This window comes from Dermacentor albipictus, chromosome 1 (genome assembly GCF_038994185.2).
Source record: "Dermacentor albipictus isolate Rhodes 1998 colony chromosome 1, USDA_Dalb.pri_finalv2, whole genome shotgun sequence".
Classification (NCBI taxonomy): Eukaryota; Metazoa; Arthropoda; class Arachnida; order Ixodida; family Ixodidae; genus Dermacentor; species Dermacentor albipictus.
In genome coordinates, this window is record NC_091821.1 from 239,856 (window position 1) to 264,070 (window position 24,215).

The 24,215-nt window shown below is 46.1% G+C and overlaps 1 protein-coding gene across 3 annotated transcripts in view; it reads right to left on the reverse strand.

Annotated features, from left to right (window-relative positions):
• Positions 1-12,320: 12,320 nt before the first annotated feature.
• The window catches only part of LOC139060019 (serine/threonine-protein phosphatase 2A activator-like), a 361,591-nt gene continuing 349,696 nt past the window's right edge, over positions 12,321-24,215 (reverse strand). For all 3 annotated transcript variants that reach the window (XM_070538705.1, XM_070538701.1, XM_070538699.1), the window contains one exon: positions 12,321-12,527. In XM_070538705.1, coding sequence (XP_070394806.1) covers positions 12,438-12,527 — 90 coding nt within the window. In that variant the 3' untranslated portion in view covers positions 12,321-12,437. The remainder of the gene's footprint in view (positions 12,528-24,215) is intronic.

A 24,215-nucleotide genomic window follows, 5' to 3' on the forward strand; every position in this document is an offset into this window, starting at 1 on the left:
GTGTGGCACAGACATGGGGACCACATTCGCCCTAACCTTGTACAGCCACCACCATCTGCAAACACTGCGCCTGTAGATCAGCCAACTGAGCAACAAGCAACAGAGCCTGTGGAGCCTGCAGGAGATGCTGCTGAGCCAGAACAGCCACACAACAGAATTGGGCTGACAGCAGCTGTCATCCTATCAGGAGAAAGCCCTGTCGCACTGCGAAAAAGTGCCCGGACAAGACGCCCTGTGAACCGGTATTCACCATGACAAGAACTAAAGGGGGAGGAATGTGACGATTGTTAGTGTTGTACTGCTAGTGCCACCAGCTACTAGCGCCACCTACTGCTGCCAGCAAAAGAGGCAGCAACGAGGGCAGGGCTGGGGAGTTGGATGACGCAATAAACAGTTCGTTTTCTCGGCTCCATTTCTTCCGGTAATAGTGACACTTGATGCCAGAAAGTGTTACAAATGTGTAACACAAGCCAAACGCAACTGCGTTGCATTCTCTCAGCAGGGCAATGCAGCACTCGCGGTCGAACGCCTTGCTCCCACCACTTCACATGGCGCACCTCATTTCTTGCTTGACGAGCATCCGAGGCCGTAGCGTACTTCCCAGGCCAACGGCGCAATCCGCTAGGCCCCGGGGGAGCGTCCTCCATGGCCTTCTCTCTCGCTTCGCAGTCGACTGTCGCCACAACCGCCACTGCCACGAGACGTCAGCGACGCAACTGCTGTGGTTTTCTGTCTGCCAGCGCTGCTAGTTTTCCTCTCCACCCATCGCTCATGTGGAGCAGGTCACGTGTTTCTTCATTTTTCGTACCGCAATTTTTTCGAGGTCGTCGCACCACTTAAGGCTCTCGCCTTAACAGTGTACTATAGAATACTGTGACTTTCCACTTCTTTGTCGCTGTAGCATAAGGCCGTCGAAGTTTTTTCTATGAAAAACACTTTTGCACTCGATAAGCTGCGCTTTTATGTCCCGAAAAGACACATATTTAAAGGGATCCTAAAACGATTTTGACAATTTTGTACAAACGTGCTGAGTCATTAGAGCAGGTCCTTCTGATCATTAAAGGGTCCCTGAAACGGTTCGGAAAAATTTTGTAGACGCGTAGAATACAGCTAAGGTTAATCATTTGCGCCACAATTTGTGTAAAGGGCCTCATATTACGAGAGCTACGGACGCTTACAACTTACCCTCCTCTACATAGCCATGCATTTTACTTTTTTATAGGTTTTACGTGCCAAAACCACTTTCTGATTATGAGGCCCACCGTAGAGGAGGACTCCGGAAATTTCGACCACCTGGGGTTCTTTAACGTGCACCTAAATCTAAGTACACGGTGTTAAGAACGTTGAGGCGCTGTTAAGAACAGCCCAGCTGAGGTGCAAGTTTTGCCAGCCAGTTGCGACAGCAGCGTCAAATTTCTTGGAACGCCACCGTTACGCTCTAGCCTCGTCACCGCTGTGACTGAATGCGATCAGTGGACCAACAATTGTAACTGAGCCCGCCACCGCCGCGCTGATCTGCCGCGAGCCGGGGAGTGCTCGCAGGAACGTAGTTCGAGGCTCCTTCCCACGCGCCATCCAAGACGCAAGACAATTGGCACCTGGCCGCGCTGCAGGGGTAAGCTCGGGGAATAAAAGGCACCTTTCCCGACACTAGCCCCGAGTTGTACGAAGTTCGCCTGACGTCGGCTCCAGACCGTGAACCTCGCGCAAGGAAGTGTGTGTGTGTGCGTAAACCGTCCCGCAGAGAGGCGACTTGTTTACGATGCCTGGACGGTCGTTTCCGTCACCTGGGTATCGGGGGAGGACCGAGTGTTTATAAACCGCTGCTGTGCGGATGCTCAATGCACTTTCTCAAGCGGTCATGTTAGACTGATGTTTCTCAAGCAGTCATGTTAGACTGATGTACATTCTCTAGCAATCATGCTAGACTGATGAATTCCATGTAGATACTGTAAATAAACCCATATTCCTCGTTATCGATGAGAAGCAGTACTTCCCTTCATCAACGTCCTCAGCGTGGATAAGTTCGATGACGGCATGGGCCAGCTACCTTCTAATTCATGCCGGACTCCAATCTTGACAACGGGTTACAAGCGATGTGATTGAGCCCCGAATCCTAACAACGGGTGTTTTTGCATTTCTCTCCTATCGAAATGCGGCCGCCGTGGCCGGGATTCGATCCCGCGACCTTGCGCTTAGCAGATGAGGATAGCAATAGGGGCTTGTTGGTACGGCATATCTTATTTTGTTATAGCGCAAGCTTGACACGGACAACAGAAGGCACATCTGACACACACATCGCTACTTTCAACAACAGATTTATTTCTCGGTCTCGTCACTATATATACACCCTCGACCCGTCATACAGCACGTGTAAATTTTTTGGAAAATAAACAAAAAATATAAACTGTTTATGTAGGGGATTACGGCAACCTTTATTTTGTTCATGTCAGTGCTCGAAACGTGCACCTGTTCCAAACTGCTTTGCTGCGCCTTCTTAAGCAGTCCTTCTGCGACTGACACAAGCATATCATATTGACCGCAAAAAAGACGGGGACATAGGAAGAAAACACATAAACAGCACAGGCGGTACCGCCTGTGCTGTTTATGTGTTTTCTTCCTATGTCCCCATCTTTTTTGTGGTCAATATGATTTGCAGTAAATACCAACTAGGCCAAACTGAAGTTCTTCTGACACAAGCATGTGGCTCGGGTAGCCAGCGCAGCTTAAACGCGAGGCTTGCGGTTCGAAGCTATCGTGCATTAGATGTTGGCATGATTTTTTCAGTGCTTTGCTGAAACACATCTTCGCGATTCCCCTCTCCACAAGCTTTGTATGCGCGGAATTAAATGGTAAAAGTGGCTTACTTGCCCTAGGTTCATAACACCAGCAGGTTTCGTTATCGGTGAGCACAAACTTGCAATGTCAAGGAATCTAATGCTCCCGTCACATGGCATTTCAAAAGTCACTTCTAGTGGATTTAGACAGTCACGAACAGCGGTAAAAACAGGAGCACATTCATTAGTAAAACAAGCGGATGAACAGTCAATAGGAACTAAAAAGTAGGGGTGTGCGAATATTGAAATTTTCGAATACGAATCGAATACGAATAAGGCGAAAAACTGTCTTCGAATATCGAATCGAATATCGAATATGTGTTTATTATTAAAAAATTGCAAAACGAGGTAACAATAGCTTTATTACCCTTTCAAAAATAATATTGCATTTTACGAGGCTGCTTCAGGTTAAAGAGGCACTCATTCTAGGTAATGCACTCAGGTAATGTAAGGTAATGCTCTGTCAGGTAAACGCCTGTTGCAGATTATCGCGAAGGAAAATTGACTGCTCAACATGTTCAGAAAGTAAAGGCTCTCTATGCACTGTGACAACATTGGTGCAGGTAACATTTTCTAGGTCAATATTTTATTGCGCATACTTACAAAGCCCGAAAGTACATTCTATATTGTTATGAAAGAGCCCTGGAACAAAGCTTGGTAAAAAAAATCGAAACTGATCATGTCTCACGGGCCTGATGCAGATAGACTGGAACAGAGCGTACACATTCATAGTAAGGTTCATTACAGCACTTAAGATCACAGTGCCGTAACGCTGTGTCGTCGTTTTGTACCTTCTTTTGACCTTGTTTTGTGTTGCGCTGTAACGAACCTTACTATGAATCCCAACAAACTAGCCCAACTTGCCATCTTGATGCAGAGCATACAGATAATGAGCGGGTCATGTGAAGCTCTCAGTGAATAAACATGTTCTTAGGAGAATGTGGAGCAAGCGTATAATTCGTTAACTGCTAAATTATTCACAGTCTGTCCGAATATATTCGCCATTTCGACCATTATTCGGCCGTCCTCGAATATTCGGGAATTTACGAATATGCATTTCTCGAATCGAATACGCTTCGAATAAGGAAAATTTTCGATTCGTATTTGAAATTTCGAATATTCGCACACCCCTACTAAAAAGTCAACATATCTAAAAACTTTTACAACCCTAGATTCGTGAAGGCGCTGTGACAGGTCTCTGTCAAGTTTGGCTAAAAACAGATTACTTAGTAGTGGCGCTAGGCAAGAACCTATACACATTCCTTATTTCTGCAGATACAGGGTACCTGTGTTCTCGATAAACGTAGATGACAAATAAAACCTAAGTAATTTTAAAAAACTGTCAATGGATGTACCTACTTCTGCGCTAAACCTAACGGCACCATATGTATCTATGCAACTGTCAATACAGGTTAATAATTCTGATTGTGGCAGAGAATAATAAAGGTCTTTAACATCGGTAGAGAAGGCCTTTAAACGTTGATTTTCATGAGCTGTTACAAAATTTAAAACCTCCTCAGAACTTTTTGTCAGGAAAGGGTCACTGATGTCTAGCAAGTTTAGTTTTTCTTGAAGGTACATGGCGACAGATTTCTGCCACCTGTCCCTCTCAGAAACTACCACCCTGAAAAGTACACCTTCTTTGCGAGTCTTAGCGCTGAAAAATACTTCCAGACAATCCTTCCTGCTTTTTTTGATGCCGTTCATCACACCTTGCAGATTTACATCTTTTTACACAATTGTTGTGCTTTCGCTCTGACCTTATAGCAAGAGACGTCATTTACTTCATTAAAAACTGCCGAAATAGCGTTTATAGCTTTGTCATTGAATTCTTCATGCGAAAAAACTACGAAGCCGCCTTCTTTATCAGCTGGCAGCATATTGGCAGCAATATTGCTCACATACACGGGTTCTCCCATAGAATAAAGAAGATTGCTGGAAGGAGCGGCATCAACGTTGTATTTTGGGCACCCAATAAATTGGTGAGCCTCTGTAAAAACACAAGGCCAAAAAGAATCCCACGTAGCGCATGCGAAAAAGAACATAAAAACAAATTTATTGATTGCATCGGCGGCGTGGTATACCGCATTCCTCTCGGGTGCGGACGATCCTACATCGGTCAAACAGGCAGATGCATAAATGACAGGCTACGAAAACACAGTTACAAAGTTAACTTGGCTACAGGCGGCTTTCTTGCCATCCATTGCCAGAGATGCAAGTGCAAACCGAGATTTAATAAAGGGAAGCTGAAGAGTCTGTCGAATTCAATAAGACGCTCATATACGGATGCGGGAACCTTATAAACCATGTAGGTCAAATTTGGGGGTTTTTTTTTTTCAGATAGGAGCGACGTAATCGTCGGTTGAAATTGCGCTGTAGCTCCGCCCCCCGTCGAATGCCGCGCGCTGCTGCTTACGATGCGAGCGGAGACCGGAAACCGCGGTGTTGTGACGTCAACTTTAGTGTTTTGCTCCTTCGCAGCCTGCGCGACCGTGCTTGTTTCTGCGTGCGTGCGGTCGTAATCCGCTTCGATGGACCCTGCATTTCTTTGTTGGTGCGTCTGTCATAACACTCTTATGCACCCACTAATGATAGGAGGTCCCCCTGGCAGTTTCTCACTCTGGGACCTCCTGATGCTGTATGTAATATGTAAGCCCGTTTTTTGTACATGTCATAACAACAATAAACTTGAACTTGAACTTGTGTGTATGTAGAGTGGTGGTCAACGTGCGCAGCATCAACTGATGTGGCTGGCCGATCATGCCGTCTTTCTGTGCAGCCTACGGTTGCACGAACACCAGCGGCCGCGACGATGTTGTCTTCCATTGCTCCCCACAAGACAAGAAGCTTTTAAGGAAGTGGGAGGCTGCTGTAAAGCGAAAGAATTTCAAGCCCTCAAGAACACTGCTGTGCTCCAACCACTTCCGTGACGACGATTATCACCAGAATTTCCACTAGCAGGCTTTCTAAACGCAGCGCGAAAAGATCGGAGCAACGAAAACAAAGACGGCACGAGTGCGGACTGACTGATAACTGGTGTTGGAAGGCCTTATGAATACACGAACTCGCCCAAACCTGGATTTTGATTTACTGCGAGCTCCTTCATGTTAGCACGCTGAACGGAAGGTGCATGTTTATTTCCCGCCCTCGACGCAGGTTTCGTCGCAAAGCGCCGCGAATTTTCTATTTGCACGTGTGTTGTAAAACAGCCTGCACGCAGCTACCATAACGCAGTGCAAATGTAGAGTTTGCATGTGCTGGAAAGCCGGCGCATGCCAGGACGCTACGCTCCCCCCGTCTCTCGCGCCCAGCGAGAAACCGACCGTCTCACGTAGCCTACGGAATTCGCCGCCTTTACGACTTCGGTTACGAGTAGTGTGCGGATGGCGCACAGATGAAGGTCACTACACGTACTGCATGAACCGGGAAGCTTTTCACGCGTTTGAACCGTCTTTGTAGGTTGCCGACAGCTTTGGACAGCGCACAAATGCCGACGATCGCATCCCCGCTTACGTTCCACGAGGAGGCATGCAGGAACACAACACTGCAGTTGTTTGACCGGAAACGAGCTCACTAGATCGGCGAAAGATCGGCGAGATCACTAGATCGCTTTGCAAAAAACATACTCACCAAAGAGCATTTCCAACACGAGGAGGTCCCAAGACTTCGCTTTGGTTCTCGTCGAAAGCACTGCTCGCACCAGCATCGTTTGCTTCTTCGAGAGGCCGGCTCTTTGCAATCGGCTTGTACATGTAGGGAGTAACGCCGAACTCTTCAGAAAAACGCAGTCTCTCTAAATTTTCTATTACCTCTTAATTTTCCATTACGGCACCAAACTACCTGGCACCGCGCTTCATGTGGAGCGGCAGCGGCCGGTCGCTAAAGTTGACGTCACGGGTCGCCCGACCAATCACAGGCGGAAACGAGACGCGCGAGCTGGGCGTGTCCGCTCTTTTCGTCGAAATAAAATATATTTGCGCTTTCTTTCGCTCAATTTCGCTACGATATTCGAATTCGGAGGGTTGAAAACCATTATGTACACATGTTCACTCATTTTTTCTGGAAAACCTTTCAGCTTCCCTGAAACAAGATTTAAAATGAGTAGAAGCAGGTGTGAAATGACGCGCTTGATAATAGACGCCAGACACATATCAGCATTCGGCGACGCATACGTCAGTAAATTACCTTCGATTTCATTATCTTCAAAAGAGCTGAATTATCTTAGTTCGCGTTGAACGCGCACATGCCTGTGAATATGTGAGTCAAGAAACTGCGTACGTGTGGCTCCCAGTTTATATCTTTTGTTTCTTTTTCCAAACATTTTACACATGCTGTATGACGGGTCGAGGGTGTATATATAGCGACGAGAACGAGAAATAAATCTGTTGTTGAAATTAGCGCTGTGTGTGTCAGATGTGCCTTCTGTTGTCCGTGTCAAGCTTGCGCTATAACAAAATAAGATGTGCTCAGCAGGCCAACACCATAGCCACTGAGCAACCACAGCGGGTCATGCATTTTCTCAACTCGATCGCCAAGTGATTGGGACTAAGCTCCGCCTTGACTGGCTCTGCGTCATGATGCCACGTCGTGTCTACTTTCGGTTCTCTAGGAGCGAACGCGCGAAGCCTCTCCAACTTCTCCACCAGCTGCCTGGCAGACGACCCCAAGCAACAGTTATCGAAGCAGCGCGCGTTGAGAGCATTTTGTCGCAGCGCTGAACGTGTCTGGTATTCCGGTAACCAGAGGCGAGTTGGGCATTTCGATGGATGGGTGGAGGCATAAACTCAAGCTGGTGAAGGAACTTTAGCATAGACGGACGCGAGCTGCCTGATCGGTCTGCACGGTTCAGCCACCCGTTGGCACCGAGCTTAACCAACCAAACAATGAGCTAATATTGCTCTAACCAAGTGTAAAATATTTTAAACATTTACAAAAACGTGTTAATAATTAGGCTCCTGCGAAAAATTTACACCGCAGCAAAGAAGAACACTTCGTTGCTGCAACTGTGTTTGGTTGAGCTCTGTTCCACCAGGTGGCTGCACCATGCAGACCATTCATGTTTGCACGTCTGCTCATCCCATGAAACGGCACGGTCAAATGGCCAGGCCCTGGCCCCTTGCACTTGCGTTTACCCGAATACCGGACTCGTGAAACGCTGTTGTATTAGTAATCTGGTGTAAAGTGATGGCCGCAAACACGCGAATTCTGGCGCCAATCGGCTAGTGTCAGTCCAATGCGCTGCATCCACTCCGCTCGTCTGCTGCCTTGCAGAGGGACACGATGTCACAGCTTGACATATTGCGAGTCGCTATGTTTGCAGCCCACAACACACAAAGTCAAATCATGGTGCTTACGAAAAGATTGAGACCGACTGTGACCGCGGAGCTCTCGTCAAAATGGAGCACGTTGCAACACAAGCAGACGACGCTTGCTGTGTGCTGGGAGTGCTTAAGTGTAGTGAGAAATTATTGTTGTGCATTTTCTTTCTGTAACTATTTTATAGAAAAAAATTAATATTCCAACTATTACGAACATTTGTTCACCATAAGGTTGGGAAAATTATTGATGACGCGCCCTGGGCAGCCAATCGCATAGCCCACCCTACTAACGTCATTAGGGTGAATGACGTCAAATGGGTAGGGGCGGCTTAAACTTCAGCCGAGCGATGTGCTGCGATCGGCAGCGATTTACATTTTTAAAACCTTAAAGAAAATATGCGCTTTACGCGGGGCACTTAGATGAGTCAATCATGAGAAGTATCTACTCTAACGACTCGGTACGTTTGCACAAAATTGTCAAAGTCGTTTCATGGTCCCTTTAATTGACGCATCTAAGTGCCCCGCGTAATGTATGCAACTTATTATAACGTTTTAAAAATGCACATCTTAACCTACAGTTTAAAGCTGACATGAATTAACATGTACGTTTCAAACACTTATGATGCTGTCGTTCGGCGACGAACGCGGCTTCGCACGCACACTTTTTCCTTTGTATCGCAAATCCACCTGGCAAGCGTCAATGACAAGCGACACTAACAAAAGAGGCATAGAAAGCTATTTGCTATAAAGAAGGCTACTTAGTAACCGCAAAATGCAGAGTTGCTTTCCTAAGATGACTTTTCACGCTCGAGCCTCAAATTTTGTCAAAAGGAATTTATGCGCTGAACCCTAAAGGTTTCGTAATCACGTTTTCACATGCAGCCTCGTGTGTCCACGAGTCTGCGTGTGCATGTACGAAGCCTGTTGGCGTACAATATTAGTAAGCGCACCAAATACGACCGTACTGCTTATATAAACAAAGTACACGTCGCGTAGGACTGTACTATGAGAGACTCGCAACTATTTCATATAGTCGTGTGGAGAATGTTGGTCTGAAGTTCTCCCTCCTAATTCTATGAATCCATGTCTTTCTTCCTAACCCGTAGCGCTTACTGAACGGTATCGAGAAAAGCTTCTTGTCTTTGCTGAAACTATTTTGCAGGTTATGGCGATAGAAAATGCCGTGAAGCGACGTTGCACTTGCTACAGAAGTTCAAGGCATTCGAAAACGAAAACAACACAGACGAGCAACGGCACCAACATGTGCTCCTCGCCACTCCACAGACACTTAAGCGAAAATGGCGTTGAAGCGTGACTAAACAAACGAAGCCGGCGCGAGGGCCCACGTGATGCCATTAGGCCAATGGCAACACTGCATCGGCCTCGACCAGGGCATGCGAGGAGGGGGTGGCATTCTTCAAAGCGTGGTGCTATTTTACGAAGTTTAAGGGGCTTTAGTGGTGACCCTCGCCTCCAGAAATCATGGGTTCACAGCACTGAAATATTTCTGTCCCTGTTATTATTAAACCAATTCGCTAAATTCTTCCTGTAGAATGCTCCCTAGAGGGCACGTAATAACTTGCAGCACATAACCGAAATTTGCTATGGCTTTCAAACATCACTTACAGCATGTACATAGACAGGCACCAAAAGAAAGATGAAGACAGCACTTGTCTTTGTCGTTCTTTTGGTCTGTTTACGTACATGCTGTAAGTGATGTTTGAAACAATGGAATACCAACTAGCCCGTACCCAAGCCCTGCATTGCTATGGGGCCTGGTGAGGGAGCCCTCTAACTGCTAATGGCTGCAGGTTTTTCATCGATGCTTTGTGCAGAAAAATGAGTACCGAGCTATGAATGGTTCCAGAAACAACATCTGCAATTGAAGCAATCGACAGCAAGCCAAGGGATTGCCGCAGTCACTACATAGTAGATAATGCCTGAACCTCTGACAGGCTCTCGCACCTCTGGAGAGTCAAAACCCAACTCAGTGGCAGTATTGCAAAAATGTAAATGTCAGCTATGCCATAACAGGCACCACAAGGGGTGTGATCTACTGAGAAAGTTCCTAGGGCAATGAGTCAGATACAGAGCTTTTTGGACACAGCATACAGGAACGCTACTTTTGAATAGTACAGCAAAAAAATAAATGCTAGAGGCCTCTCCCCACACTGCCAATGAAGCAACATGTTAAATACTTTGCTTGTAGCTGGCAAGAACTGGTGTACCTGGGCCACTATAATGTAGCAATTCTTCTGGCTCGATTCTAGTGCTTTCTAATCATCCATTGCTCCCGACAACCCGATCCAGGTTATAAAATGTGCAGAGTGCGAAAAGCAAAAGAAGTGGAATAAAATAATCTACACAGAGGTATGCAAATATTTGCAATTCTGAATAATACTCACTATTTTATTCATATGCTCTTTGAAAAGTGACCATTAAGAATTGACTATGCCAAGATGTTGAACATTTGGTTCTGTTCTAACATAAGGGATAACACTTACAGGTGTGTTGACGGAGAGTTATCGAGGCCGGTAATGACTGTATTGAACGATTCTGCTGAAGCATAGCTGTGGTGGCTGTGCTGGGGCGCCAACTCTTCAAGTAAATGCTCGATAATTTCCAGTCATTCACTAAAAATGCCTCACTTTCCGGCAGCATATAGAACACAAATTATCAAGTCTTGATTTAGGCAGAGCAATTCATTATTTGACCAAGCTACCCATATTTGCATCTCTTTAAAACAATGTGCAGGACTGTAGTACAGTAAAACCTCACTAATATGTACCCGCTTAATAAATAATTTGGGTTTAAATATAGTTGCAATGAATCTCCCACCCTGTCGCCATTGAACCTAACTTCATTGGCTGACCGCTTAAGCCATAGTCACTTAATGCATGCCAGATGGTTAGTGCGTAGTATTTACTTCATTTTTTTGGCGTCTACAAGTGTGTAATGAGCAAAATGTCGTGCACACAGAGAATAGATAGCAAAATTGCGGTGCACGGATGTTTCCCAGGCTGCAGTCACCACTGACAGCGACGACAAAACATGGTAGCCAGGATGCGTTTTTTACTCCCATAGCTTCTAGTGCTTGCATGTCGTCATTCATGGATGATGACCCTGCCACATCCAACACAGCTAGTGCGTTGACCGTCATGAGGACATTTGCAGAGAAATGGGGCCTGATGGAGAAATTGGCTCGCGGCCTCGCCGAGTTTGAGGATGCTGTCACTGCTGTAATGCCTCCACGGCAGCAAGTGAAACTTGCAGATTGTTCGCTGCCACAAATAAGACTTGTTTGCGTTTGAGTGAGAATTAACAAGTTTCTTTGGCCGCCGTTCATCTGCCATTGTTGGTTAATTAGTACACCGCTTAGTGCACACTTGACCCAAGTTCCCTGTGAACTTTGTATTAATTACGTTTTAGTGTACTATATAACACTTATCTCCTTCAACAAACGCAATGCTAGTACTTGCACCTCGTGACATGCTTTTTCTTTCTTTACTGTTCACAGTGTGGCACATAACTGAAAGTGGTCATTTCCTAGCTCCTCCGTTGGTCAGTCTTCAGTGGAAGTTTGTGAACAGCTTTACATGTGTGTATCAAATGATTTTATTTACCATACTACCTTTACAGAAACATTACACTGTTTACAAATGAGAAAATATTCAATATTCGCATGCCACTTTTTTGGAGCATTCATGTTCGATTTGGAAATACTGAACCCCCTAATTGTTATATAATCCAGTCTCCGACTGAAAGCTTGCATGCCCTCTTGTACGTGTTAACAGATGTCTCCCATTTCAGAAGACGAGTAAAACTTGATGCATCATGCAGTGTAGGAGTGGATTTTCGTGTGAATGTAAAATGCTGTGCATCATAGACCAATGTTTACAGAGAACATGATGCTTCGTCATTTTTCTGCTGTACTTGGGTTTAAGGCAAAGGGCAATGGAGGAGGACACCATGGCATTTTTACAACAAATCTTAGAGGATTGTGAGTGTGCCCCTCAAACCCATGCTGCTATTATTGTTGAATATTTTTACGCTCACCTCCTGCACTATTTGTTATTGCTGCCCTTCAACACTGGCATCCTTTGCATCTGCAGCAGTGGTGTAGTCCTGGTGAGGTCTGTCTATTGGAGCACAACACCAAAAAAGATTGAAGGGAAAAGGAGCTTTATAAGCTATTGCAGCACAAGACAAAGAAAAAAAAAAGCTAGTAAGGAAAGCACAGTTTTAACATCACAACTCGCACAATCATGGATGCAGCACAAGTCTATTGCTGTGGGCCAAGCTTCTGGTGTGGCTGGAATGGCAGCAGGTTGCCGAAGACCACGTGCTGGACCACCGGAAACTTCCCCAGGACCTGGAGATAAAGTGTGTGTCACTGCTTCCAGCCAAAAACTACATCTCACAAATTGGATGCCCTAGAAAAGCAAATCAGTGAACTGCAAGGATGCTTCGGGGGAGGTGCAGCTGATTGCAGTGAAATGCTCTTAGACAAAGCAGCGGACTCCACATTTATTGCATGGCTGGGGTTGGGGCTTTTGTGCAAAACAGAAGTCAATGCTGGCCTGATGACCGATGCACTGTGCACAAGTTTATGTAATGTATGCAAGCACTAGTGGTCACATCAACATACAGGGGTCCTCCTTACTTTATGGCGGTCAAATAGCTCAACAGAATCAGTAAAATGGCCATGTAGAAGGTTTATTATGCAGATAGATGCAGCTCTCATTTACTGCTGCCGGCAATTCAGCACTAAAGTATCAAATGGGCCGCACCACTGTGGGAATTCAAAGATGAGAGAACACAAGCTTTGATATGGCTCCTTACAGTCCAACCCATTGCTACCCAACCTGAAAAAAAGCAGTGGTCAGTTTGAAATAACATTTACCTCAATATAAAAGCTAAATAAAATTTGCGCACTGAAAACATACAATCTTAGGGAGCCCTGAAACACCCCTTGAACATCGTGTTGCATTTGGCCAACAATGTGCCTGCTGCCCCGTGCATCATCAAATAATACATTGACCGCCACTGAGTAGAGTCAAGGCGAAATACTGGGGCTTTTGTACAAAACAGAAGTCAACGCTGGCACGATGACTGATGGTGCTGTACACAATAGACAATCTCGGAACCCGGGCACATGTCCATGTAATGTATGCAAGTATCAGTTGTGGTCACATCACCTAAAGCGCATGTGCAAGGTACGCCTGTTAAGCAAAAACGGGTTCCACTAAGCTCAATAATGTAGTGTGCGAACCTGACCTTTTCTGTTCCCAGCAGATTCTGCTGTGCCATCAGTGAGGTGGCAAGTCGTCTTTATTAGGAGAAGAAAATCATGAAGGAAGGCCTCGGACAGGCACTTAGCTAGGTGGCAATGTGATAGCGAAGTTGACATTACTTACAAAAGAGGCAACAATACAGAAAGTCAACAACACAAAAGGGAGGAGCCCTTTTCTATGTTTGGTGCAAAGCCTACAGTGGACGGGGAGGTGTGTCAAGTGGCTGGTGCTATTCACTAACGCTTCCCTAACCCAAACGGAGGATACAAATGTTTAAAAAGCGCAGCACAAGGTGTGTTGTAATACGCCAAGACAGCAATACGCCAAGACAGAGCCGTATTGCTGACCGATGCTGTAGCTCCAGTTTCCGCAGGCGGGGTGGGGCAGCGCCACAAGAGGGAGGGCATACAGTAGCCGTGAAGTGACTGCAGCTTCAAATAGCTGCAGGGCCCACCTGGTGGTACAGCCCTGTCCATGGGCAAGGAGCTGTGAGATAGCCTTGCGGACCCGAAGCGCCTGGGCGCACAGGGCCTTGGTAGCCGGCAGCCAGTTCAGCCGATGGTCAATGCGCAGCCCTAGGTAGGTGACTGCCTTGTTCCATGGGATCTGGACGCCCTCCAACCGCAGCCGGCCAGCTGAGCGGTGGGCTGATGCTCTCGAGTGCAGTAACAAGGCCTCGGTCTTCCTGGCCGAGATGGTAAGGTTGATGCTGCACAAGTAGGCAGCCGCAGTGTCCAGGGCTCTCTGTAGGGCCGCACGTGCCTAGCGGATGTGTTGTGGTGGTCCCCGCACCCATAGGGCGATGTCGTCCGCGTATAATGAGGACTGCACGGGGAAGTGATGGTCGATTGGCTGGGCAGCAGGCAACCGTGCCATGGCCAGGTTGAAAAGGAAGGGGCTCACCACTGACCCCTGCGGCACGCCTGCAGCGACTGGATGGGGGGTGCTCTTCGATTGACCCACACGTACCCTGAGGGTGCGGTTGTGCAGGAACGACGAGAGGAACTCCCGCAGGTTGCCGCAGATGCTGAGGAGGTCCAGGCCCTGCTGGACAACTGCGTGAGGGAGGCTGTCGAAGGCACCCTGTACGTCGATCAGCAAGAGCATCACGAGGTCCCCGCCGGCCTTGGCGTCTTCCAGGGTGGACACCATGTCAGCGATGGAGTCCGCAGTGCACCGCCGCCGCCGGAAGCCCGTCTGTTGGTCTGCCAGGAAGCCGCGAGCACGGGCCACCCAGTCCAGTCGCGCCAGGGCCACGGCCTCCATCACCTTGCAAGCAGCGGAGGTGAGAGAGACCGGTCGATAGGATCAGTTCCCTAGCCGGTTTTCTGGCCTTGAGGACGGGTGCCACAATGGCTGCGCACCATGCCTCTGGCACCTGCCCTGACTGCCAGATCTCATTGAAGCACTCGAGCAGGCACTGTTGCTCGCTGGTGCCCAGGTTACGGAGCATCTGTGGCGTTACACCGTCTGCTCCTGGTGCGCTGCGGCGTTTCCCTCTCCTCAGAGTCGCCTGGGGACTCACGGGACTCACGTTACCTGGAACAGTGCCAGGCTCTCGCTTTACTTTCGGGAAGAGCCAAGCAGTGAATAGCTCCCCCGGCTGCACACGAAGTGGGGTCCGCCAACTTGTTTGCACGTGTCGTGCCTCAGGAATGTGGCATCCGTGTTTCTGCGCTCCTTAATTAGCTGTAGTGCGATTCGATGTGGTCTGGGGAACTCGAAGTAGGCTCAAAAAACGGTCCCGTATATAACGGCTCGACCTCGCCCCGGAAGTTCGGAATGGCCGGTGAACTCAATTTGCTGGCCATGAGGAACGCTGAAAGAACCCGCAGGGTACTGGTGTCGAGCCTCGTTTGACGAACTTCGGGATCCTGGGCCTTGGAGAACATACGTCAAACAAAGAAAACAACACAGCACTGCACCACGTGTAAGCGCAGGCTCTTCACCCCAGACTCGCCAGGCTATTACTGAGTCAAAATGAACCCTGATCTTTTATTTCCCAAATTTTGACAAAGCAGTTCCAACCACCTTTCCAAACAGCTATCCATACCTCCCTGAATGCCGACAGGACCAGAGTGCCATTGTTGTAGCCAAACAATGGGTCGCTGCCGTTGCAAACAAACAATGAAAACAGCCGAACATAACTTAAGTGGCCTAACTACACGAACAGCATGTTTTCAACCTATCGCAGTGGCGTACTTATCGCACGTATTGGTGCTACTGAACAGTCTGGTCCACTTCGCAAGTACGTAATCACAAGCACGCTAGCCTTGTGGTCACTAAACAGAACGCGTACTTGCGTTGTAGGCAAACTTTTCATTACGCTTACTCACGTGTCATTCTCTAGTCCATACAGGACACGAACCTTAAACTAACCACTACACTTGCATAACTTACGCACTCCGTAGAACCCTTAAAAGTATGCGTCTGCTAATAACTAGTTCTATGCACGCTCACTAAAGACAGAATATGGCTGCAGTCAACACACACGAGCAACCCAGTCAAAAATATGCTTCCTTCCGTCCGCATAGGACACGCGCTAATGGAACTAAGAACGCTTCTCAGTGCAAATCATGCACTCACTGAAAACTACGCGGTTAACCTTAGAAAATAAAAAAAAACAAAAGAAGGTTAACTAATACACAAGCGCGTTACGATAGGCCTCACCGATAACCTTGACACTCAGGTTACTCGCACACACAAGAAAAAGAAAGCCTATATACTTACTAATGAACACCTCGCGATACTAAACTTTTCCCTAAAATGCATCTTTCCAATCTCGGATCTTCTCAAACGAAAACACAAAGCTCATACCTCACATAATGAAAGAAACTGTCTTAAATCGCGAAATTTTCAAATACTAAAAAAAAAACACCACGTTTCACTTCTACGGAAGCTCTGCGCCTCCTGTCTCAAACGTTTACAACTGACTCATACTATTTGAGCCATACTCGAGGTGGTCATGGTTTGAAAGCTATTCTGGCTACTGAGGAACAACAAAAGGGCTGACTCACTATCAGCTCCCCCAAGACGTTACAGTCTGCCGCCAATTTGCGTTGATGATGTGTAGTGTTTTATGGCGCAAGGACCATGTTTGGCCAAAGAGCGCCATGACAAGTGGTAGTGTTAACGATGTATTATGGAAGATGTGACTTGGCTGTAAAGTGGCCTAAAAATAGTCGCTGTAAAGTGCGTAAAATCTGCGTGCTATAATATTATGGCGATGACTAATGACGAATATATGAACATTAAAATCCATCGTAAAAGAATGATGCAAAAAATAAAATATATAAGATTCTAAAGTTCACTAGAGCACCACTGCCTCGTTAGAGCCCTTGAGACACAAGGGCCTAGAGGCATGTGCTACATAAAAAATTTATCACAGCGGCATCCTCTGGAAAGAGGATGCGCAACGAGTTCAATGGTCTTATTACATGTAGGACAACATCATTTAAAAAGTTGAGGATTGCCTTGGTGTCAAAAAGCGGTTCCTTACCAAGAAACATAGCCGGGTGAAGAGGGATGTAATGTTGGTAAGCTAGTTAGTTAAATGGGGTTTAATGGCGCAAAAGCAGCTAAGGCTATGCTGCGCCAAACACGAGGTGTTTTAAAATCCAGTTTGTGAAGGAAAAGGCTGGGTTAGTAATCTATATTTTATGTAAAAATCCAGTGTCGTGTAGAAATTTACGGACGTCACATAATGGGACTAGCGGATCATCACCTAAAGTCAGAGCAGGGTGTAAAGGTATGTGTAGTTGATATCATTTGTGCAAAAGTGTTCGTCTGTGTGTTTCAGTCTGCGTACATGTGAGTAATATGTGCATAACTGTTAGTGGCTGTTGACATTTCTCGCATGTTGGTGTGTCTTCTTTCGTAAGTAATTGTGTGTGAGGTGTGTGTGCCCAATGCGTAGCCGGCATAAAACTACTTCGATGAACCGCTCTCGATGATAACACGACTTCCACTCGCCAACTATGGGTTTCGTGAGATGAAGCTTGTTGTCAGCACAACGGTCCCATTCGCGTTGCCATGTTACCGTGAAGGCTTTTCTAATTGCACGGATGCTATCATTATACGGGAGTGTCGTGTTTGTAATATCTTTGTGTGCTGCCAGCAATGCACATCTATCAGCTGCTTCGTTACCTGGTATCCCAACATGGCTTGGGACCCGGCAGAAACGAATTGACCTCCAGTATTCGTTAAGCACCAACATGTTTAAAATGTCTCCTCTCAGGGGGTTCACACTCAGATTTCAGATGTAGAGCCTTCAGTGTACTTAAGGAATCAGTGTATATGACTGTGTTTTTGTGCTTGCCAGTGATAATCTTTTTAACTGCGACCCATACAGCATAAACTTCAGCAGTGAAAACAGAAGGATGTTTTGGTAGACGAATACTTGTTTTCCAATTTTCCGTTACTGCCCCTACACCCACGTGTTCTTTTGTTTTGGAGCCATCCGTGTAGAATTCCATGTGATTTTTATACTTGTCCTAAAGAGCACGGAATTCTTGCATGATGTGTCCGTGTGGAGTGTTTCTTTTCTTTAAATGTGTTATGTCAAGTCGCACAACTGCGTGAAATTGTACCATGGGGCCAACCGTTGTGGTTTCTTGGCGATCTGGAGGACTTCGTGGGGGATGTCATAATCCTGACAGTATTTCTCATACGGCAGGAGAAGTGGCCTAATCATGTTCGGTTTATTTGTGTAGTGTAAGCGTGAGTTGCACTGTGTGAGGATGTTGTAGCATATGTGTTGCGGTGATGACTGAATTCTGAGTAGGTAAGAGAATGTTAATAATGCTCTGCGCTGCTGTAATGAGGGTTCATTACACTCAACATATAAACTTTGAATGGGTGACGTTCTGTAGGCACCACTTGCCAGTCGCAATCCAAGGTTATGTACTGGATCAAGGACTTGGACGTAGGACTGCCTGGCTGAGCCGTAAATCACGGAGCCGTAGTCTAAAAGGCTACGCACAAGAGACCGGTAAATACGTAAAAGACAGGAACGGTCGGAACCCCAGTGCTTATGAGACAGAACTTTTAGGATATTCAATGCTTTATTTGCCTTAATTTTTAGTGTTTTAATGTGGGCTAGGAAGTTTAGTTTTGTATCAAAGATTACTCCCAAGAATTTACATTCCTGTTTTACCGGCAGTGCGACATTATTCAATTTTAGAAGCGGGTCTATGTACAATGCTCGTTTTTGCGAGAATAGCACTGTAACTGTTTTTTTTTAGTAGAGAAGCGGAAGCCATTTTTCTCAGCCAAGTCGATTAGTTTATTCATTGTTATCTGGAGTTGTATTTCACATGTTTGTAAGTTTGAGGCGCGGCACGCTATTTGCAGATCATCCACATATATGGAGTGCATAAGAGAGGGGGGATGACTTTGTTAACAGAGTTCATTTTTACTATAAAGAGTGTTGTACTTAGTACGCATCCTTGTGGCATTCCATTTTCCTGGATGAATATACGTGACAGCGCCGTTCCTAAACGCACCTGGAATGTTCGGTCTGACATGAAATCGGCTAGACATTTGAGCATTCTACCTCGGATTCCTAAATCTGCCAAGTCCCTGAAGATACCAAACTTCCATGTTGTGTCGTAGGACTTTTCTAAATCAAAGAAAACAGTGAGACAATATTGTTTGTGTAGAAAGGCCGCACATATCTCGTCTTCTAGCCGGACTAGGTGATCTGTTGTGGAGCAACCTTTCTTGTATCCACACTGATGGTTATCTTGCATGTTCTCTGTTTCAAGGATGTATGTCAGTCTTATGTTGATGATGGCTTCATAGGACTTTGCAAGACAACTTGTGAGTGCTATGGGTCTATAACTGGTTGCTGTTGTGGGAGGTTTTCCACCTTTCAAGAACGGGAGTATGATAGCTTTCTTCCACTCTTTCGGCATTTTTCCCGTTTCTCAGATTTTATTTAAAAAACGAAGCAAGGTTTCCACTGCATTAGGAGATAGATGAGCGAGCATCGCGTAATGTACTCTGTCCGGACCAGGTGCTGTTTTTTTTTTGTCAGTTGTCAGTTCTCCTGTGATTTCTGGTAGTGTTAAAGCGGCATTATACGGTCTTTCTGAACTTCCTGTGGTCGGATGCTTTAGTTTTTCTGCTAATTGCTTATGTTTTAGAAATGCAGCTGAATAGTTTACCGAGCTTGATATAGTATGGAAGTGTTGTCCTAATATGTCTGCTTGTTCGTCTATATTTTTGTGCGTGCCTGGAGGTGATAGTATGGGGATAGTGTGAGAAGCGTAGTCGCCTGTAAACTTACGAACCTGATCCCACATTCGTTTGGATGTTATTGGACTATTTATAGACGAGACATGATTTTTCCAGGACTGTCTTTCGGCTTGTCTGCATGTGTACCTGGCTTTCGCTTTTGCTTTTTTGAAGGAGAGTAGATTGTCTTGTGTTGGGTATCGCCGAAAGATACCCCACGCTTTGTTTTGTAGTTTTTTGTTTGTGTACATTCCTTCGTCCACCAGGGTTTCAGGTTTTTTTCTCAAGAAGCCAGGGGATTGTGGGATTGTTTCTGCTGCTGCAGCAAGTATACAGGCGGTGATCTTATCATTCATTTCATCTATGGTTAGCTCATCTGATATGTTATCCAGACTGGCCTTTTCAGTAAAGAGAGGCCAGTCTGCTAGGTGGAGTTTCCAATGGGGTGGTCTTAAAGGTATGGTAGGAGAAGGAGATTTTCTTTTAATAATAGCAGGCATATGGTCACTACCATAGGGGTTGTCAATAACACTCCATTGAAAATCGCCAAAGAGAGATGGAGAGCATAGTGCAAGATCTAAGCAACTCATAGCGCCTGTACTTGGGGAGTAATAAGTTGCCGCACCAGTGTTTAAAAGGCATATGTTATTTGTTAGGATAAAATCTTCAAGCGTTTGACCCCTGGTGTCAGTTGTTTGACTACCCCACAACGTGTTATGTGAATTAAAATAACCGGCTAATAAAAATGGTTCGGGTAGCTGGTTTAAAATAAACTCGAGGTCTCTTGCGGTAAAACGCAAATGCGGCGGAATGTATACTGAACAAATGGTGATGGTTTTGTGAGCTAAAACGGTGACAGCAACGGCTTCTATGTGAGTGTTAATGGGAACTTCTCTGGCTGCTATACCACCTGGCAGGACAATGGCTACACCACCTGACAGCCGGTTCTCCTGAGTACGGTCGCGCCGTACAACAGTGAAACCTTTCAAAATGTTTTTGTGTTTTTCGCCTAGGTTTGCTTCCTGTAAACACAGGGCTACAGGAGAGAAGTTTATTAATATGTCTTTATTGTCACCTAAGTTGTGTAAAAGCCCTCTACAATTCCATCATCACCATCATCAGCCTGGTTACGCCCACTGCAGGGCAAAGGCCTCTCCCATACTTCTCCAACAACCCCGGTCATGTACTAATTGTGGCCATGCCGTCCCTCCAAACTTCTTAATCTCATCCACCCACGTAACTTTCTGCCGCCCCCTGCTACGCTTCCCTTCCCTTGGGATCCAGTCCGTAAACCTTAATGACCATCGGTTATCCTCCCTCCTCATTACATGTCCTGTCCATGCCCATTTCTTTTTCTTGATTTCAACTAAGATGTCATTAACTCGCGTTTGTTCCCTCACCCAATCTGCTCTTTTCGTATCCCTTAACGTTACACCTATCATTCTTCTTTCCATAGCTCGTTGTGTCGTCCTCAATTTGAGTAGAACCCTTTTCGTAAGCCTCCAGGTTTCTGCCCCGTAGGTGAGTACTGATAAGACGCAGCAATTATACACTTTCCTCTTGAGGGATAATGGCAACCTGCTGTTCATGATCTGAGAATGCCTGCCAAACGCACCCCAGCCCATTCTTATTCTTCTGATTATTTGTCTCATGATCCGGATCTACCGTCACTACCTGCACTAAGTAGATGTATTCCCTTACTACTTCCAGTGCCTCGATGCCTATTGTAAATTGTTGTTCTCTTCCGAGACTGTTAAACATTACTTTAGCTTTCTGCAGATTAATTTTTAAACCCACTCTTCTGCTTTGCCTCTCCAGGTCAGTGAGCATGCATTGCAATTGGTCCCCTGAGTTACTAAGCAAGGCAATATCATCAGCGAATCGCAAGTTACTAAGGTATTCTCCACTAACTTTTATCCCCAATTCTTCCCAATCCAGGTCTCTGAATACCTCCTGTAAACACGCGGTGAATAGCATTGGAGAGATCGTATCTCCCGGTCTGACGCCTGTCTTTATTGGGATTTTGTTGCTTTCTTTATGGAGGACTACGGTGGCTGTGGAGCCGCTATAGATATCTTTCAGTATTTTTACATACGGCTCGTCTACACCCTGATTCCGTAATGCCTCCATGACTGCTGACGTTTCGACAGAATCGAACGCTTTCTCGTAATCAATGAAAGCTATATATAAGGGTTGGATATATTCCGCACATTTCTCTATCACCTGATTGATAGTGTGAATATGATCTATTGTTGAGTAGCCTTTACGGAATCCTGCCTGGTCCTTTGCTTGACAGAAGTCTAGGGTGTTCCTGATTCTATTTGCGATTACCTTAGTGAATAGTTTGTAGGCAACCGACAGTAAGCTGATCGGTCTATAATTTTTCAAGTCTTTGGCGTCCCCTTTCTTATGGATTAGGATTATGTTAGCGTTCTTCCAAGATTCCGGTACGTTCGAGGTCATGAGGCATTGCGTATACAGGGCGGCCAGTTTCTCTAGAACAATCTGCCCACCACCCTTCAACAAATCTGCTGTTACCTGATCCTCCCCAGCTGCCTTTCCCCTTTGCATATCTCCTAAGGCTTTCTTTACTTCTTCCGGCGTTACCTTTGGGATTTCGAATTCCTCTAGACTATTTTCTTTTCCATTATCGTCGTGGGTGCCACTGGTACTGTATAAATCTCTATAGAACTCCTCAGCCACTTGAACTATCTCATCTATATTAGTTATGATATTGCCGGCTTTGTCTCTTAACGCATACATCTGATTTTTGCCAATTCCTAGTTTCTTCTTCACTGTTTTTAGGCTTCCTCCGTTCCTGAGAGCATGTTCAATTCTATCCATATTATACTTCCTGATGTCAGCTGTCTTACGCTTGTTGATTAACTTCGAAAGTTCTGCCAGTTCTATTCTAGCTGTAGGGTTAGAGGCTTTCATACATTGGCGTTTCTTGATCAGATCTTTCGTCTCCTGTGATAGTTTACTGGTATCCTGCCTAACGGAGTTGCCACCGACTTCCATTGCACACTCCTTAATGATGCCCCCAAGATTGTCGTTCATTGCTTCAACACTAAGGTCCTCTTCCTGAGTTAAAGCCGAGTACCTCTTCTGTAGCTTGATCTGGAATTCCTCTATTTTCCCTCTTACCGCTAACTCATTCATCGGCTTCTTATGTACCAGTTTCTTCCGTTCCCTTCTCAGGTCAAGGCTAATTTGAGTTCTTACCATCCTGCAGTCACTGCAGCGCACCTTGCCGAGCACGTTCACATCTTGTATGATGCCACGGTTAGCGCAGAGTATGAAGTCTATTTCATTTCTAGTCTTGCCGTTCGGGCTCCTCCACGCCCAATTTCGGCTATCCCGCTTGCGGAAGAAGGTATTCATTATCCTCATATTATTCTGTTCCGCAAACTCTACTAACTCTCCCCTGTTATTCCTAGTGCCTATGCCATATTCCCCCACTGCTTTGTCTCCAGCCTACTTCTTGCCTACCTTGGCATTAAAGTCGCCCATTAGTGCAGTGTATTTGGTTTTCACTCTACCCATCGCCGATTCCACGTCCTCATAGAAGCTTTCGACTTCCTGGTCATCATGATTGGATGTAGGGGCGTAGACCTGTACAATCTTCATTTTGTACCTCTTATTAAGTTTCACAACAAGACCTGCCACCCTCTCGTTAATGCTATAGAGTTCCTGTATGTTACCAGCTATATTCTTATTAATCAGGAATCCGACTCCTAGTTCTCTTCTCTCCGCTAACCGCCGGTAGCACAGGATGTGCCCGCTTTTTAGGACTGTATATGCTTCTTTTGGCCTCCTAACTTCACTGAGCCCTATTATATCCCATTTACTGCCCTCCAATTCCTCCAATAGCACTGCTAGACTCGCTTCACTAGATAACGTTCTAGCGTTAAACGTGGCCAGGTTCATATTCCAATGGCGGCCTGTCCGGAGCCAGTGATTCTTAGCACTCTCTGCTGCGTCGCAGGTCTGACCGCCGCCGTGGTCAGTTGCTGCGCAGCTGCTGGGGACTGAGGGCCGGGGTTTGATTGTTGTGTTCATATAGGAGGTTGTGGCCAAGTACTGCACCAGGGTGGCCAATCCTGCTCTGGTGAGGGAGTGCGCATACATGATCATGATCATACATGGCCTGATCCCGGTTCTGGTCACCGGGATCAGGCCACCCCAGGCATGTTTGTGCAATTTTATCAAGACGCGGATTTTTTTTTAATCCGGTGGAAAATTGCCGGCACCGGGATTCGAACCACGGACCTCTTGCATGCGAGGCGGGTGTTCTACCTCTACGCCACCGCTGCATTCCCGATCCACAATTCCACAATTCCAGTGGATAATAAAAGCCATTTTAAAATGGAAAGATAAGAAATGGCATTACGGAAAAATTAAGAGGTGTGGTATAGGTGACATGGATTTAAAAAGGCTAATACAAATGAGCGATAACCTTTAGGTTGATGCTTTCTTATTTTGAGTTGTTGTTGGGATTTTGTCCCTCTTACCGCGCTCGAGAGAGC